The 17,915-nt window shown below is 33.9% G+C and overlaps 4 protein-coding genes and 1 pseudogene across 6 annotated transcripts; 3 read left to right on the forward strand and 2 right to left on the reverse strand.

Moving 5' to 3' along the window:
• Positions 1 to 132: 132 nt before the first annotated feature.
• Positions 133 to 1,544, forward strand: LOC106429643 (40S ribosomal protein S27-2). The gene is made up of 4 exons (XM_013870393.3): positions 133 to 633; positions 827 to 928; positions 1,125 to 1,153; positions 1,240 to 1,544. Exons 1-4 carry the CDS (start codon positions 631 to 633, stop codon positions 1,358 to 1,360), a joined length of 255 nt encoding a protein of 84 aa, XP_013725847.1. The 5' UTR covers positions 133 to 630; the 3' UTR covers positions 1,361 to 1,544.
• A 155-nt stretch (positions 1,545 to 1,699) lies between these two features.
• Positions 1,700 to 3,577, forward strand: LOC106429617 (annotated as a pseudogene).
• Positions 3,549 to 6,050, reverse strand: LOC106429641 (tRNA (adenine(58)-N(1))-methyltransferase non-catalytic subunit trm6-like). Of its 2 annotated transcripts, none has more exons than XM_013870389.3 (11): positions 5,808 to 6,050; positions 5,581 to 5,708; positions 5,358 to 5,466; positions 5,198 to 5,279; positions 5,011 to 5,081; positions 4,888 to 4,929; positions 4,567 to 4,785; positions 4,415 to 4,484; positions 4,146 to 4,306; positions 3,955 to 4,060; positions 3,549 to 3,870 (listed from the first exon to the last, which is right to left on the reverse strand). In XM_013870389.3, exons 1-11 carry the CDS (start codon positions 5,942 to 5,944, stop codon positions 3,697 to 3,699), a joined length of 1,299 nt encoding a protein of 432 aa, XP_013725843.1. In that variant the 5' UTR covers positions 5,945 to 6,050; the 3' UTR covers positions 3,549 to 3,696. The 2 variants fall into 2 exon arrangements, with proteins under 2 accessions (XP_013725843.1, XP_013725842.1); XM_013870388.3 differs by having other exon boundaries at positions 4,146 to 4,309.
• A 191-nt stretch (positions 6,051 to 6,241) lies between these two features.
• LOC106429642 (peroxisomal membrane protein 11D) lies at positions 6,242 to 7,980 on the forward strand. 2 transcript variants are annotated; one of them, XM_013870391.3, is made up of 8 exons: positions 6,242 to 6,399; positions 6,519 to 6,726; positions 6,818 to 6,892; positions 7,015 to 7,089; positions 7,157 to 7,237; positions 7,318 to 7,392; positions 7,468 to 7,641; positions 7,732 to 7,980. In XM_013870391.3, exons 2-8 carry the CDS (start codon positions 6,526 to 6,528, stop codon positions 7,765 to 7,767), a joined length of 717 nt encoding a protein of 238 aa, XP_013725845.1. In that variant the 5' UTR covers positions 6,242 to 6,399; positions 6,519 to 6,525; the 3' UTR covers positions 7,768 to 7,980. The 2 variants fall into 2 exon arrangements, with proteins under 2 accessions (XP_013725845.1, XP_048608657.1); XM_048752700.1 differs by lacking the exon at positions 6,242 to 6,399 and having other exon boundaries at positions 6,423 to 6,726.
• Positions 7,981 to 8,302: 322 nt separating this feature from the next.
• On the reverse strand, positions 8,303 to 9,235 carry LOC106429632 (BON1-associated protein 2). The gene has a single exon (XM_013870380.3). It carries the CDS (start codon positions 9,069 to 9,071, stop codon positions 8,460 to 8,462), a length of 612 nt encoding a protein of 203 aa, XP_013725834.1. The 5' UTR covers positions 9,072 to 9,235; the 3' UTR covers positions 8,303 to 8,459.
• Positions 9,236 to 17,915: the final 8,680 nt, after the last annotated feature.

Consider the following 17,915-nt stretch of genomic DNA (forward strand, 5'->3'; position numbering starts at 1 on the left):
TTTGCTTGTCTTGGTGTTCTGACTTTTTTTTTTCTTTTTAGTTCTTCTTGTGAAAGATACCTGATAAATGTGTCAATCTTTGTAATTTTACCTAGGTAAATTCATCTTTTTTTTTTGTTCTCCTGAGGAAATAGACACAGGAAACTGTTATGAGAAAAGCATTTCATGACACTGGTTAGAGTTGGCGAGGAAAACAATACATAATCGCTAGGTTACGCATTGCTAGATTTAATTAGAAAACATTATAATATCTACTTCCTTGGTCGATCTTTGGCGCTCTCTGCTCAAGCGGTAGCCAAAGAGTCTTGCCATCTGTGAGGAAAACAAATATACATATTGCAAATGATGGGCCATGTAGATCAAGTATAATTGGCCGTAACTAATATATTTCGAGCCCATTATTAATATTATTCAACAAAATAAATTGTTTGGAGTGATATTCGAACCCACGCCTTAACGGAAATTCTGGTGGCGCTTAGGTCGGTTCCTCGTTAAAGTGTTAAGAGTGTTGTTTGTTTATAAAGGTGTTTTTTGTTTGCCCAAATTAAGGTTTACGACTTTCAAAAGGCATTTTGTCGGCTGATTCTACTTTCTCTGAGGCTTGTCATCGATCCCTAGAAGCTAACGAAGATGGTTAGTTTTCTATTTTCAATCTCTTCGAATCCATTTGCGCGTAGTATTTAAGTTCTCTCTTGTTTAATCGTGTCTTGTCTGAATGCAATTCTTAGGTTGTGATTGACTTTGAATTAGTGCCTCATGATTTGATTAGTAGAGGATTAAAATTGTTCTGATTATTTAAAAGACTGTAACTTTGAATAATTGACAGGTTCTTCAAAACGATATTGATCTGCTAAACCCACCAGCTGAGCTTGAGAAGAGGAAGCACAAGCTCAAGCGTCTTGTTCAGTCCCCTAATTCATTTTTCATGGTACTTCTTTCTTTTCTTCAAAGTTGAAACTTCTTCTTTTTTTTTTTTGTTGTTTCTCATCACTCTCTGTATCTGTTTGATGTATTAGAACTGTTGTGAATGTATTTTTGAGTTTTGTTCTCATTGCTTTAATCAATAGAAAATTTTTATTTGGTGCTGATTAGATTTTTTTTTATGTGATATCCTGTGATTGTAGGATGTGAAGTGCCAAGGCTGCTTTAACATGTAAGCTTTGAAACTATTTTATTTTTGAATCTGTCCATGTTTTACTCTGTGATTTATGATGAATGATGGGTTGTTTGTTATTGCAGTACGACGGTGTTCAGCCACTCGCAGACGGTTGTGGTATGTGGAAACTGCCAGACTGTGTTGTGCCAACCCACAGGAGGAAAGGCTAGGCTCACTGAAGGTTGCTCTTTCAGGAAAAAGTGAACAAGATTGCTCTCCACTCCCTCTTAGCCAGCCACATCTTTTTGTTTTAGTTTCTTCTTCCTTTGTAGTTCTCCTTTATTGATTTTTGGATGATTTTTTTTGAGCTAGTAAAACCTTATGTGTTCATGACTTGAGTTTAAAAGCATTTGATCTTGGAGTTGAATAAAGTTTGCTCATTCCTCAATGTGTTCTTTCACACGCCCTGCAATAGGAAACTTCTGTTATCCCGTTTTTTACTTAGCTGTCATCTAAGCTCCACACAAGCAGCTTCCAGCTCTCGTCTCCTCTGAATAATATCCAAGGTTTCTTGTTTTCTTGCAGTAAAGACAAGTTGTCACCATGACCAACCTTACGTGTAAAATATTAGTGGAGTTTGGTTCATAGTCTTTATGAAACTGTTGACCACACAATATGTTGAAAGAGACTCACATCTTCTCTTTGAAACAAAGTCGTTCTCTTTTTTTTTTATAGCTTAAGCTTCAATCTTGTTTAGTTTGATCCTGTACGGTTCTTCAGAAGGGTATTCGTGTCTTTTTCCTTCATAAGCAAGAACTATTACATGTTTCTCCAGCAGGTGGAGAGTGATCATTTCAAGGTTAGAGAAGATACCGACATGTTTATCAGATTTCTCTAGCCATTCTTGCTTCTCCAAAAACACTCTCTGCAAAGAACAGCTTCAAGCGGTCTTACAAGCCTTGAAAGAAGCCATCGAGCTCGCAAATGTATGCTTGCAAGAGAAGCAAGAAGGGAAACTGAAGATGCAGAGTGATCTCGATTCTCTCTCTGCGAAAATCGATCTTAGCCTGAAAGATTGTGGATTGCTAATGAAAACAGACGTTCTCGGAGAAGTTACACAATCAATTCAAGTCAGAGAGTTGCTTGCTCGTCTTCAAATAGGTCACTTGGAGTCAAAACGCAAGGCCCTTGAGCAGCTCGTTGAGGTAATGAGAGACGACGAAAAAGCGGTTATAACCGCTTTGGTTCGGACCAATGTCGCGTCTTTGGTGCAGCTTATGACAGCCACTTCGCAGAGCGTTAGGGAGAACGCTGTGACTGTGATCTGCTCTTTAGCTGAATCAGAAAAATGCGAGAATTGGCTTGTCTCCGAGAACGCATTGCCTCCATTGGTAAGGCTGCTTGAATCCGGAAGTCACGTTGCTAAGGAGAGAGCTGTTACGACGTTGCAGAGATTGTCGTTTTCATCGGAGACATCGCGTTTGATTGTTGGAAACGGAGGGGTTAGTCCGTTGATCAAGATTTGCAAAACAGGGGACTCTGTTTCTCAAGCTGCCTCCGCTTGTACTTTGAAGAACATCGCCTCTGTTCCTGAGGTAAGACAGAAACTTGCGGAACAAGGAATCGTTAAAGCGATGATTAACTTGCTTAACTGCGGAGTTCTGATGGGATCTAAAGAGTACGCAGCGGAGTGTCTTCAGAATCTCACTAACAGCAACGAAGCTCTACGAAGATTGGTTATATCAGAGAATGGGGTTCAAACTCTGCTCGCTTACTTAGATGGACCTCTCCCTCAAGAACCTGGAGTTGCTGCGATTCGTAACCTCGTTGGCTCTGTTTCTGTCGAGATTTACTTCAAGATCATCCCAAGTTTAGTCCATGTTCTTGAATCAGGATCAACAGGAGCTAAGCAAGCGGCTGCATCGACTCTTTGCAGGACAGGATGGCTACATCGAATGAGACTAAGAGAATGATCGGTGAATCGGGTTGTATCCCTTTATTGATAAGGATGTTTGAGGCGAAAGAGAATGGAGCTAGAGAGGTTGCTGCTCAAGCTATAGCGAGCCTTGTGACGGTTCCAAGGAACTGCAGAGAAGTGAAGAGAGATGAGAAGGGTGTGATGAGTCTTGTGATGCTGCTTGAGCCTAGTCCGAGCAATTCGGCCAAGAAGTATGCGGTTTCGGTTTTGGCGGCTCTGTGTTCGAGCAAGAAGTGTAAAAAGCAGATGGTTTCTGGTGGAGCTGTTGGTTATCTGAACAAGTTGGAAGAGTTGGAGGTTCCTGGTTCAAAGAAGCTTCTTGAGAGGATTGAGAAAGGGAAACTGAAAAGTTTATTTAGTAGGAAGTAGATGAAGAAAATGAGGCAAATCTTATTGTGTATGTTGTAATGTTTCATAATCTTATATGAAACATAGCCAATGGTATTGATAAGAAGAATATTGTACACACTTCAATGAAGCAAAACAAAACAGTGTTTTATTAATTTTATAAGAGTCACAAGATGAATGTTTTCCTATATATCTAAACAACAAACAAAATACAAAAAACCAAACCTCAGTTCTTGAAAATGATAAAGAGAAGAATGGGGTTTGGAGATGAGAATCAAGTGGTGGAGATTCTGATGCCGCTAAGGACATAGCCTCCAAAAGAGCTCATCTGCATGTGAGGGTGAGTTCTTGATGGAAGCACCTGATATTCGCGTAGCCATGGTTCGGTTATTTGCAGATTGATGGCCATCTTCCCTTGCTGAAGGTTGTGCATACATGTCGCCAGAGGCTGTAAATGTTCATCATATCATGAGATTCTATTCTTATGCAAAACCAAAATACAATGAGAAGCTTTCTTCTTATGGCACATTACCTGTAAATACTGATGATATATTGCAAAGGGAGCAGAGTAGGAGAGCAGTGGCAATACATCTTTAGCTAAAGTCCATGGGTCTTGGTCTTGTGCTGCCATGATCAAGCTGCAAAATCACACGACACAAGTGAGGACATTGTATGAACCGAAACCAAATTTCAGTAATAGAGGAACTGTTTCATAGTAGTCACCTAGAGAAACCGTTTTCTTTCCACATTTCTACTGCTTCTTTAGAAGCTTTGACTCCAGGTTGTGGGGCCTTGATAATTTTGCTCTCTCGGACAGCAATATCATCTACTCTAGCCTCAGCTGTCACAGATACATCTTCTACCATATCACATGTAGATGATTCCTGCTTTTTTCAATTACAACCTTTTGTTAAAACCAGAAGATTTATAAGAAAACTAAGACTCAAGAGAAACGGTAAAGGTTGGCAACTTGCATAGTTATAAACACCTACTTGTTGATTGTTTTCTTCAGGGGGTGCAGTTTTGGCTGATGAGAGCTCGTTTATAGATGAATGCACGATCCTATACACGTCCAGCAATGTCAACTATAGATGGTTTTTAAATAGAAACTACACAGAGAGAAAGAGAGAAAAGGTGAACATACCTCTCTTTAACCTTGTCCGTAAAGTTGAACATCTTAACCATATCCACAGAGGAAGGAGAATCCCCTTTATATGTATTACAAACATAACCAGTGCCTCCTAATCGTTCAGCCACTGCACCAGTGACAAGGCCACCAACCATATCCACCACTAGCACATCCGAGTATGCGGTGACGTTAGCCATCGTTAACAAAAGAGATAACGCATCTACACGTATGAATCTACAACAAAAAGAAACACAATAGCAATCAGTACCAAATATATGGGTTGTTAACTTAGGATCTTCCCAATACAGTTAATGAAGGAAACAAAGTAATACATACCCGATTCTGGCTGGATATTTCTTGAAATAAGCTTCACAGATACTGGCCAAAACATAAACAGATCCAAGAATAAGAAAAATGAAAGAAGTCAAAAACAAAAGGAGACAGAAAAAAAAAACAAACCTTCGAGCAAAAGGGCGTCTTAGAAGCACCTTTGGTGCATATTTCTTCTGCTTCTTAAGCTTATATTTTTCCTACAAAAAAAAAAAAGCAAAAAGAAAAAGATTAAACAAGAAAATCAATCATCTGTCTCCCAAACTTTTAAAGATTCAAAGTAGAAGCAGAGAGAAGAAACTGCAATGGCATGTACCTGAGACAACTGAAACTTGTTGTCAAATGTTTTGCTGTTTGCTATCAGGGCTTCAATAATCTCATCTCCTTTTGCACCCTCTCTACACATTAACAAAAGTTAGCAGATTCTTCTATATATAAAACACACAGAGATCAGACAAGTTAAGCCTTGTTCAAACCTCCGCATAGCTTCAATCTCTTCACAGGTGAGGCTTTGAGATTCATTATCGTCGATAAGTTCTCTATTATCTCTAGCATCATCGTCTATAACATTAACGCTGGTGCTTTCTGCCATTATTAGCAAACATCAAATTCAATCAATCTATAACCAAGAAATCAAAAGCTGAACATTATAATATACAAATAAAAAAAAAAAAGTGAATTTGGGGAGAAAGACGAAACCTTTTTTGACGGGAAGAATGCGAGAGAGGAAAGAACCATCTTCTCCGGTTTCAACTTGGAACAGAGATCCAAACGGAGCTCCAATCAATGGCTTCAACGAGTAATTCGTATTCCCGATTTTAAATATACTGTCAAAAAAAAAAAAAAAAATCGATAAACTAAATCCAATCAATCAAATACAATAGAGGATTGAGAATCAAATCTGGAAGAAGAAGAAGAAGACTCACGCGCCACCAGATAGACGAGCGAAGACGAGACGGTCTCCATCGTTCACGTCCAGCAACACGCTGCAACCTTCGCTCGCAAATCTCGGATTTGGATCTTGTGCCTTATTGATTTTCTGATCCTCCTTACTGTGCTCCATCGAGACAGAAAGAGAAAATAAACTGCAGTTTTGTTTTTTGTTTGGGGTTTAAGTCGGGTTAGGACAAGTGAACAAGGGGGATTAGTGTTTAAAACCCTAACGACATGGTTTTGCCGGTTAAGAAGAAGAAGAGCGGGGTTTTATGTTGAATCGGGCCTAAATAAAAGCCCATTGGGCCTTTCATAGGTAACTTCATTGATGTCCCAATGTCTACAAACAAATCCACGTGGAATTTTCTCCTAGAGCTACGTCGTTACTCGGAGACGCGGGATATTAACAGAGTGAGAGAGAGATATGATCGAGCGTGGAGAAGTCTTTGGTGGACACACAACGGCGACATTTTGTTTGTTTATTGAGAAACGAAGATGACCAAACAAGCCCTATCTCCCCCACAAAACAGTCTCTCTCTCTTCACGTATCTCTCGGAGCCTCAACAGAGACCACCATCTTCAAAGGTGTTTCGAATCGAATTTTATGATTATGAGTCTGATTTTGAGTTTAAATTGTGCGGATTAAATCTATCACTCTCAGAGACTTCACTGAAGGGCTCTTTGTGTGTGTTTTCACTTTTCAGAGAGAAGATGGGGAGTACTACGTTATTAGATGTATCGAGAGCAGAGCTTGGTCTAGTGGTTATGTATCTGAACAAAGCAGAGGCAAGGGATAAGCTATGCAGAGCTATACAGTATGGTTCCAAGTTCTTGAGCGGTGGGCAACCTGGTACTGCTCAAAACGTTGATAAATCCACTAGCTTAGCTAGAAAAGTCTTTCGTCTTTTCAAGGTTTATAATCCTTTTCTTGATTTCTTTGTTTTCTCTTTTGATTTTTGTAACTTGCTCTGTTTTATTTTTGTTTTATAATTATTGTTTGCAGTTTGTTAATGATCTGCATGGTCTTATCAGTCCTGTCCCTAAAGGAACTCCACTTCCTCTCGTTTTACTTGGAAAGGTGCTTCATAGTTCTTCTTTTCGTTTTTTTATACAGCGTGAACTGTTCAGACATAACTGGATCTCGAGAACCAAAGAGTTCTTAGTCCTCTGTTCTTGATGGGTGTGTTTGTTATTTTGCAGTCCAAGAACGCACTTTTGTCTACATTCTTGTTCTTGGATCAAATTGTCTGGCTTGGCAGATCAGGAATCTATAAGGTGAGAGAGAAACCAGACCTGTCCACCATTAGTTTAGTTCACGTTTCTTATTTGGTCTACCTCACAGAACAAAGAGCGAGCTGAGTTACTTGGACGTATATCACTTTTCTGCTGGATGGGATCATCTGTCTGTACTACTTTAGTTGAGGTCCGTCTTTTTTAATTGCTTCGCAAAATGATTCCTTATTATACATTATTCCGCAGCTAATTATATATTTTTTTTATTAGATTGGTGAGATTGGAAGGCTGTCTTCATCGATGAAGAAGATCGAAAAGGGGCTTAAGAATGGCAACAAGTATCAAGTAATGTGTTGTCAATCTTTCTGTTTCTAGGGAGTCTCTATGTTATAAACTCGATTATTATTTTGTAAAATGCAGGATGAGGAGTATCGTGCTAAGATTAAACAATCGAACGAGAGGAGTCTTGCTTTGATCAAAGCAGCAATGGACATTGTTGTAGCTGCTGGTCTTCTTCAGTTATATCCAAAGAAGATCACTCCTCGTGTCACCGGAGCTTTTGGGTTCATCACCTCCCTCATTTCTTGCTACCAGGTAACCACAACACTTGTTATTTTCGTGTACTTTCTAAGTTTGTGTCTTTGTTCTTCTGATATTTACGTGTCTCTTACTTAACAAACACAGTTGCTTCCGTCACGACCCAAGATCAAGGCGCCTTGAAAAGCTTGTGGAAGAAAGCTGGCCTTCTGGAGAAAGGCATTTCAGAATGTTTCTGTTGGTTCTTTTGAGTAATGTGCTGCTGTTATAAGCCCTTGTATAAAAATATACTTATCTGCAGGCAAAAATCAAACTTAGTTGTGCACGTTTCCATGTATCTCAAATCATCATTGGTCTGATTCTAAAATTTAATTCGTTGACATGGCTTTCAGTCAATGATCCCACGTCTTGTCATGTGAGCGCGAAGTTGTCTTTGTAATTGCATGTAATTACAACGTATTATATATATCCCTTTGTAATTGCATGTCACTAACAGTTTTCATTTTACATCAATATTCTATAGAATATAATAACTAGAATATAATAAGAAATCTAAATAAAGAAACTATTATAAATTAATATCTCTATAAATTAATAAAATTTTAAACTCCTAATATTATTAATTTATAGAAGTTCTACGATGTCAATAGCTTTTGATATTGTGGTTCAGATAGCAGGATTCCTGATAAATATAATTAATGTCGAAAGACTTCAGAGATAAAATGTACCTTATTTTTATTTCATAATACTTATTTATATACCAATCATGATTATCCAAACGCGTTTTTCACCCTGAATCCCTATTTGAGGAATACATATATGGCAAACAAAAACATTAAGAAAATCTGTTCAGACAAACATGTACAAACAAGAACTTAGGACGACCGTGGATACGCACCCCAAACAGGAACTCCTGTTACTACTACACGACCTCTGTAACCAGTCGTCAACGCCATTGATGAAGATGTCCTTGGTGGTCTCCACATTTGACCATTCGCCGCCGCAGCCGCCTGTGAAGAACACGCCGCATAATCCGCTGGAGCCGCCATAGAAGGCGATGAGTATTTTAAACCGTTACCGTCAGGCTTCACCATTATTGACACATTAACGATCCCACTCTTGTCGCCATACTCGTCTCTCAACCTGTAACTCAAGAAGTTTAAATGCCCTTGAGGAGCAAAACCTCCCATGAAATCCGTCACTGGAATCTTAGCGAGCCCAACACTCTTCTCAGCTCCACCACTTGTTTTATATAACACCTCGATGGATATAAACCTTACACTACCGTTCATCGCCATGTCCATCTCGATCTTATCTTTCCAAACCGGATAACTCCCACCCAGTTCATCCGGTTTACAAGCCTGACTCTTCTGGTCTATTCTGACGATGCAGAATGTCTTTCTCTTCACCGGTTTTCGATCTACCTTGAGTCCCTCCGCTGATATTAACTCAATCTCCAGTGACCGTTTCATTGTTGAATACGTCATGGTGTTCGATGTTATGTGTGTTTATGTTTATAAGTCCAATCCTGTGCAGAGGAGATTGATTCCTTATTGTTTTGTTTCGTGAAGTGACGGAGAACATGAATGTTACGTTAATATATATAGGTGTTGTTACAAATTGACCGACGAACTCTCGCGGATTTTTCTATGTGGTTGCAACTCATATTATAAGCAACTCACATTATACGAAGTTTTATAATTCTTTCTGGGAAATTCTCGGTGTGTTTTTTTTTCTAGCAATCCAACTGTTGGGGACAAGACAACTGTAAATTACATTTAATTAATATATTTTTTTCTGAAATATATACGTTTTTAAAAAAGATTCTGAAATATATTTATATATAAAAATAGTAATCTTTAGCTTTATTTTTTTGTTTCAAAAAAATGTCATTCAACAATTCCAATATTTTTTTTTACATTAAGTTTATCTTTTACCCTTTTGAATAACTAATAGATTTTTATTTAATTCATTTCGTATAATTATAATAATATCTTAGTTTATTATACAATTATTAATCTCTGTGAAAAATGTTAAAGTGATATTTATTAAGAAAAGGAAAGAGTAGTAAATATTACTCTATGCTTTGTATTGGATCGGCTTTACATGGTGGGGTGAAAAGTAAATAAATAAACAACTTTTGATGAGTTATATATTTTTCAAATATAGATAGGGATAAAGACGTTGTTGATCGGATGGTTCCAGGATACCTGATCGGATAGTAGTAAATATTACTCCAAACTCTGTGTTGATCATGACATGTATACGTTTTAAATAATGCAAACTAGTAAATTGCTTTATCCACTTTGTTATTCCCTTAAGTTTGATACAAATATTTTCAAAGAGTGGGCGCGTATCCACCTCAAAGAGACCTAAACAATGTTTTTGTGTGTGTGTGTGATTTCTGCTAAGGAAAAATCTCAAGCGTCATATTTTCCATGAATCTCTTTTTGTATTTTTTTTTTTTTGCTGGGAATCTCCTTTTGTACAGTAAATTAGTTTTGTCAACAAGTGCAATTTTAGAAATTATTCCTATACGAAATTAGAAACTTACTTGAAGAAAACGTACTGAAAGTAGTCGTTGTTAATTCCTTACGACGACAAAAAGATTGCGAGGAACCTAAACCATGACGAAGTCTTGGGCGCTACAAGTCGCTGTTGATTCTTCACGTGTCCTGCACTGAACAATAAATAAACTTGACTTTATTAAAAACTTGACTTTTTAAAAGGAAGTTTGGGATGAGATTCCGAACGAAATTTCACATATTCCTGGGTTCGTTCTGTCCAACACGTTTTTGTTTTCTGCACCCAAAGTCGATTTTAAAAGTATGAGAGACTATTCTATGGAGTGAAATATGAAGTATACTATCATTTAATTTGCCAGGACTGCGCATCATTACTGGAAACTCATTTTATGTCTATTATTTGACTCATACCCGTCTTGAAAATTTAAATACTCGGTGTTGTCAAGTCGAATAACAAATCAACAAATTTCATTATTCGCAAAGACAAATTAAAGCAAGTATCAAATATCATTTCATTTTCCAGTACTTGCCTCTAGTTCTATAAAATATTAGTTACTTCCTAAATAATACTTGTTACTTACAAAAATAGTACTTGTCTTGTTTTTGATATTAAACTATTTGCCTCGTTACTTGCTACTCATTACTCGGTCTATAACTAGTTCTATAAACAAGACGATCCATTACTAAATAAGATATTAAACTCGTTATTCATTACTTGGTATAAACTTACTTCTTTATAACATGCACAAATATTTTCTTTTAAAGTATTTCTCATGTTCTTTTTAGTAGAATAAATAAATAAAATTTCATGTTTGTTTCTAATAGAGTATTATTTAATAAGTACTTTTTAAGTACTTGTAAATAATTCACAAATACTCATAAGTAACAAATAATAAAACAAGACAAGTAATTTGCAAATAATTCATTTTTGATCAAGTACTCGAGATAACAAGTACTCATTTTTAACAAGTCAAATATAAATCAAATTTTTTATTACTTACAAGGCAAATCAGGTATCAAGTACATGTAAAATAGCGAGTGGTTTGCGCCCAGCCCCACTGGCAGTTAGTAAATTTAAAAATAAACAGTCTGTAAATAGAAATCTCCTATTTGGTGAGATAATGATTTGGAACGTTTATAGCTAATTTAAACCCTCTCCTAACACGAAGAATTGCAATGGCTGTTGGATTTGGAGGAAAAACAACATGCCGTCCGATAACACTCGTACATTTGCATGCGCATGCGCATGCGTTTATATGAATGATGGTTTATTTCGACGGACAAGTAAATACTTGTTGATTGTATTTTCTCGCAAGAATAACAAATTGTTATAATAATCGTAGTTATGAGATTCATCCATATTCCAACTGCCCCTGTATGTACGTAATATCTGGGAAATTTAGAAACAGGTCCTCCAAATCTTTGCCAACAAATACATACACAATTAACTTTCGTGCATGCTTTCGTAGCGACGCACTGAAGCGCGTCAGCATAGTGACGTAGCTGACAAAACTGTGAAAAGAATATATACGCCCATGTTTGAAAAGTTAAAAACTACCACGATGCAGTCGACCACTTTTTAGTTTATATCGCTAGATATGACCGGATTGATATATTATATACTCTGTGACCAAATTGATATGACCGTTGGGCTTAGCTTGAAGTGATGAATAATCTACAGATTTGTTCAAAAAATAAAATAATAATCATTAGAGATTGTTTCTGGGAAATTATCGGGGATTGCCTCGTTATTTCATTGGATATGGATTAGGCACAGAGTCAATTACGTTGTACTTGTTTTCTTCATTGTTGTCGTGTTGACTTGATCAAACATAGTCGATGTCTAGAAATTTTATTTCTAAACTGTTTTGGCGATTGCGGGGAAAAGACGAGTTAATCATAATTTACAAGTAACGACTAATTTACGAATGTTAGTGTTGTTTCTTAAAATGTCAAAAAATGTTTGGAATAAATAAGTCAAAAATTGTTTGGAATAAATAAATAATCCAAGTCTCACATCATATATTAGCCCGGGTATATTAGACTAAAAGAGTCAAATATATAAATATGGATCAATTCCATACAGTATGAATTTTTTTGGGATTTTTTTTTAACAAAACAGTTTAAGTCCAAAGCAGGTAATAATATCATACTAGAGTTTAACATTTGCCAAGCACGGATATTTTTTTAAAATTTTATATATAACTTACTGTTTGTATTTTCATTATCAAAACATTAAATTTTTATTTTATTTTAACAAATTATACACTTTAAAAAAATTGGTATTTTATTAATGTATATGATAAGTAGATTACACTCTACTTTATTTTGCAAAAAGTTTTGATTTGTATATTAAAATTTAAATTCATTATTATTTAACACACTATGTAATTATATATGCTTGGCCATGGTTATTTTTCTATTTACAAATGCAATCTTATATTTTGGAAGTTCTAAACTTTACAATTTTTGCAAAAGGCATATATATTTATACATTATTAGTCTTGTTATTTCTTATGTTAGTATGCTCAATGAAATCAGATTTTAGTTGTCAAGATTTTATTTTTATCGTGCATATTATCAAATATTAGTACTTTAACAAACTTCAGCAAGTATAGGATAGTCAAATAAATATAAAACAATCAATAAATTGTTAACAAATTTTTTTGTGGATATTTATTTCTAATGAAATGTGAGTAGGTCAAAAACTTAAATCTATACTATTAAAGCAAAATATCTCCTAAGATTTTGCCCTTGGTTTTCTTTCTTAATTACAATGTCATGCCAGTCAATAATTTTAGTTAACCGCTATTAATTAAAACCATCCAGCAAAATAAACGTATTTAAAGAATATTCCAAAACATTATTTTTGTGCCATTCATGTTACATAGCTTTTATACCTTTTAAGTTACATAGCATTATGTGTAGTGTATTAATATAGATAGTACATTTTCTGTTTTTGTCTTTCGTCAATTGATTCAGTTTAATTATTTTCTTTTTATTACAACACCTAATGACATGAATATTAACTATATAACTAACAGACCATAATATACTAATTTTCATTATTTACATGTGCATCATAGTACATGATAATGTATTAATTTTATAGTTTACATATAAAAATTCAACTATAATCTACAAACGATATATTTAATCATCATCATATATCAAAACAACTAATTAAATTCAAATATAATGTAATTCAAATTTTGAGACACTATAAATAACCAACTTTAATTATTTTGTCATATATAAAATAATGGTTGTAATCTTGGGTTACCAAAATCACAAAAAAAAATATTAAAAGAAGTTTAATATACATATATGGGTAAAAAATACCTTTTCTATATATACGGATCAAAATGTTGTTTATTATATAGACATAAATACATTAAACTTTCTTCAATGAGGTTGTTTGCCATAAAGGAATTTCCTTTGTTGTCTATACAGGTTACAATTTAAAAAATTTAAGATAATATTATGAAAAATGTAAAATAAAATAAATTATACTAGAATAATTTTTATTTAATATATATATTTTTTAATTAAATAAAATTATTTCTAAATTGATATCATACAAATCTCATAAATATATGCGCTAATAGAACTACAAAATCCTAATTAATAAATTATAATTAATCTTTAAATTAATATTTAAAACTTAAAATAAAGCCGACTTTTCTTGACTAGCCTACGATTCATATGTAGAATTTTTTACAATTACCGTTTTACGGATTTTTCCATCAGATACACAAAAATATTTATTAAGTATAAATGAGTTGAACAAATATATTCTATTTTATTTTTCAAAAATATATTTTATTTTTCAAAAATAGATTTTATTTTATTTCTATTATGAACTAACAAACGGGATGCTAAGTTTACAAAAAAATAATAATGTGATTTGATTTGTACTTGTCTCTTGAAACTTGTGCAGACCTTGTGGTAGGGTAGTACATACATGAAGTTGAAGTATTCATTTAAAGCTTTTTAAATTACAATCTCAAATAAAGAGAATTGACTAGCAAATAAGTAGCAAGTCCTTTTCTACTAATCTATACTATAGTTTTATTTTCAAGTGGCAACTATAATAAATATAGAAAGTAGGATCTATTTCTTGCGTAGGTTAAATCTGCAATGATTCAAATAAGGCTGCATAGGAGCAAATGCATATTTCATGTCTAAGCATACGGATGATTGTTGCATATAATGGTTTTCTGTTAAGATTGAAATTTTACATGTCCAAAACAAAAACTAAATGATACTGTAGACAACAAGTGGTCCACATAAGCATTTGTCTTCAGAGTTCCAAGTCCTTTTCTACTAATCTATACTATAGTTTTATTTTCAAGTGGCAACTATAATAAATTCAGAAAGTAGGATCTATTTCTTGCGTAGGTTAAATCTGCAATGATTCAAATAAGGCTGCATAGGAGCAAATGCATATTTCATGCTAAGCATAAGGATGATTGTTGCATATAATGGTTTTCTGTTAAGATTGAAATTTTACATGTCCAAAACAAAAACTAAATGATACTGTAGACAATAAGTGGTCCACATAAGCATTTGTCTTCAGAGTTCCAAAAGTAGGATCCACTGCCTTGTGTAAGCTTAAGCCTGCAATGATTCAAAATATGTCTTAGACAAACAACATAATTTATTTACTATTATGAAATCAAATCTATTGACTTTTCAATAATAGCTGTTTGTGTAAGAAAATAATTAGTTTATATATGGAGAAGTAACTTACTCTTTGGTCAGCCAAGAGTGCACTCAAGTGTCTCCCCTCTGTAACTCATGTTTTGCTTCCACAAGCGAAGCAGCTTCACATATATTCACTTACCGGTTTTACATCTTTAAGGAGTGTAACATCTTTTTGGGTCACCATTTTTATGGGGAAGAAGAAGAAGCCAGAAACACGTATCTTTACCTTGGTGAATTTGTAATTCAAAGATATCTTCAATCCACAAATTTTTAACATTTCACTGTTTTAATTATTTTATCATTATTTTAAATAATGCGTATATATTTATTTTAATATATAGCACAGGGTCTATAAAAGTCTTGAGCCGGGCCTGGTTCCTTCATCACCACTATATGGAAAAATGGAGGTTTGCAAATTTTTTCTTCTGTCTTGACATAATTAATATAACTTTTCCGAATTAGACTTTTAAATCCTCAATGTTTTTTTTATTGGCTAGCATGCATTTCATTCTCATTGATTTTTTTTTTGCTTATCTGCAGTAGGGTTATAATTAATAGTTATTGCAAACAAGCAAAAAAAAAATATAATACTACTGCAGATAAGCAAAAAATGTTATTGCTTCTTAGAAAAAAAAAGAATGTCTATGTGATTCTAAACATTTTTTTTGTTTGAATAAAAATGTTCATGCTGGAAAAAAAATCAATGCTTGGAGGTCACAGAGATCAATTCATGTGGTATATACTACACGACCAAAAACTGGTTAGTAATATCATACTTCCTGAATTCAGAAAGTAGGATCTATTTCTTGCGTAGGTTAAATCTGCAATGATTCAAATAAGGCTGCATAGGAGCAAATGCCATATTTCATGTCTAAGCATACGGATGATTGAAATTTTACATGTCCAAAACAAAAACTAAATGTTACTGTAGACAATAAGTGGTCCACTTAAAGCATCTGTCTTCAGAGTTCCAAAAGTAGGATCCATTGCGTTGTGTAAGATTAAGCTTGCAATGATTCAAAATATGTCTTAGACAAACAACATAATTTATTTACTATTATGAAATCGAACTATTGACTTTTCAATAATAGCTGTTTGTGTAAGAAAATAATTAGTTTATATATGGAGAAGTAACTTACTCTTTGGTCAGCCAAGAGTGCACTCAAGTGTCTCCCCTCTGTAACTCATGTTTTGCTTCCACAAGTGAAGCAGCTTCAAATATATTCACTTACCGGTTTTACATCTATCTTTAAGGAGTGTAACATCTTTTTGGGTCACCATTTTTATGGGTGTTTTGAAAATGTGTGTAATTGGGAATTGAGTAGATAGGAAGAGATGTATATATATATATATATATATATATGCAAGTACGATGACCCCTAAATAGGAAATTTATTTAATATCGTACTTAATTAGGGTAGATTTATGCGAGATTATAGGGCATATAAATTAGAATATTCCCTTAAAAAATATGCGAGATTTTGTATCAAGCAATAGATATTTTATAACAATTAGTGGTTATCTAAATTTTAGGAAGTTTTCAGGAATCTGTTCATAAACGAAAATCAAACTTTATTTTGATTTCCAAATTTACGATAGAGATTTTTTTTTTCATTTGGTTGAATATATATCCGCATATAATTTATTCAATATTTGATTGTGCTACTTATATATGACGTAAATATTGTTTACATATTTGCAAGATATTTGGCTGAATTTGTAATATTAAGTTTTACTATATAGGTAATGGGCTTCAAGAATAATAAACGAAAATAATATTTCTAATAAACATATACAAGTCGATATGTTTATATGGTCTAAGAATTTGAAATCTGTTTTGAATTCTAAGATACGACTCAAAGAATGGTTGATGTTATTATATAGGTAATGGGCTTCGAGAATACCTAAGAGTGAAGGCCAACCCAGAGTAATGATACTTTCCGGTAGGTGCGAAATATTTAGGAAAACCTCGAGTTAAGCGTGTCAATTTAATTAATGGTGTTTAACTAAGGTATAAAATGACTGCGTTTTGTGTTTAGCTCAATGACATAGATATGTAATTATTGAGGAAAACTCGTGTTATATTTTTTTGTACTCCTATTTTAATAGATTAGATATGTTAATCCTAATCGTTTTGACCACTATACCAATTTGGAGGTTTGCATTTGTAGGTGATCTTAGAGTGTTAATATGTTGTACGTAATCCTAATCGTTTTTTCTGATGTATCAGAAATGATGCAATCTTAACACTTTTATTTTTGTATTGATTGTTGAAGAAGTAAAACTTATTTTGAAGGTGTGGGGTATTATATTTGATAACACTAAACTATCAAATAGATTTTTTTTGTTGACCGAACTATCAAATAGATTTGAAAGCTGAACAATTCCGAGCTAGTGATATAGTGACTCGAAAAACTATCCATCTTGTTTGTTCTACGCTTATCTCTCTGTCGAGTTGAGCATTACATTAGCTGCTTATGTCATATAGGTGACGTCAACAAATATATGTTAGAGGAGAGATTTGAATGTTAAAAAAAAAAGACTATTTATCGTGACTTTTCGCTTTCGGTCGTTCTTAACAAAAGAAAAGTGTGTAGTGTGTATATCATAGTCAACTTATCCGTCAACAATACAAAAATATTTTATGTAATGTTCGACATCTAAGTATAACTAGAGACCGATCCGCCCATCTGCGCGTATATTGGTTCTTATATTTATACATTAATATTTGTTTTTCATAATTAATGTTATACTAGATTCAAAGCGCGGAATTATTTGTTTCAATTCGGTTGTGTTTTTAAGTTTTTAGTTTAAAGATATATAAAATTCGTCTGATTATATATGAATTCGAGCTTAGATGCTTTGATCTGGTTAATTTTGGATATTTTGTATGCTATATTGGTTTTCGGTTAAGTTTCAATGTAGTTATAGTTTGTCATGTTATACAAAATATGAATATATATATGTTCATGCACTACAAGAAAACATGCCTATAACGAGGAAATTTACGAGGAAATATATTTCTCGTAAATTTATGAGAAAAGTATTACGAATTTACAACAAAACTGAATTTCGTCGTAAAGTCGTAGTAAAGTTACA

The sequence above is a fragment of the Brassica napus genome, chromosome C3 (genome assembly GCF_020379485.1).
Source record: "Brassica napus cultivar Da-Ae chromosome C3, Da-Ae, whole genome shotgun sequence".
Taxonomy (NCBI): domain Eukaryota; kingdom Viridiplantae; phylum Streptophyta; class Magnoliopsida; order Brassicales; family Brassicaceae; genus Brassica; species Brassica napus.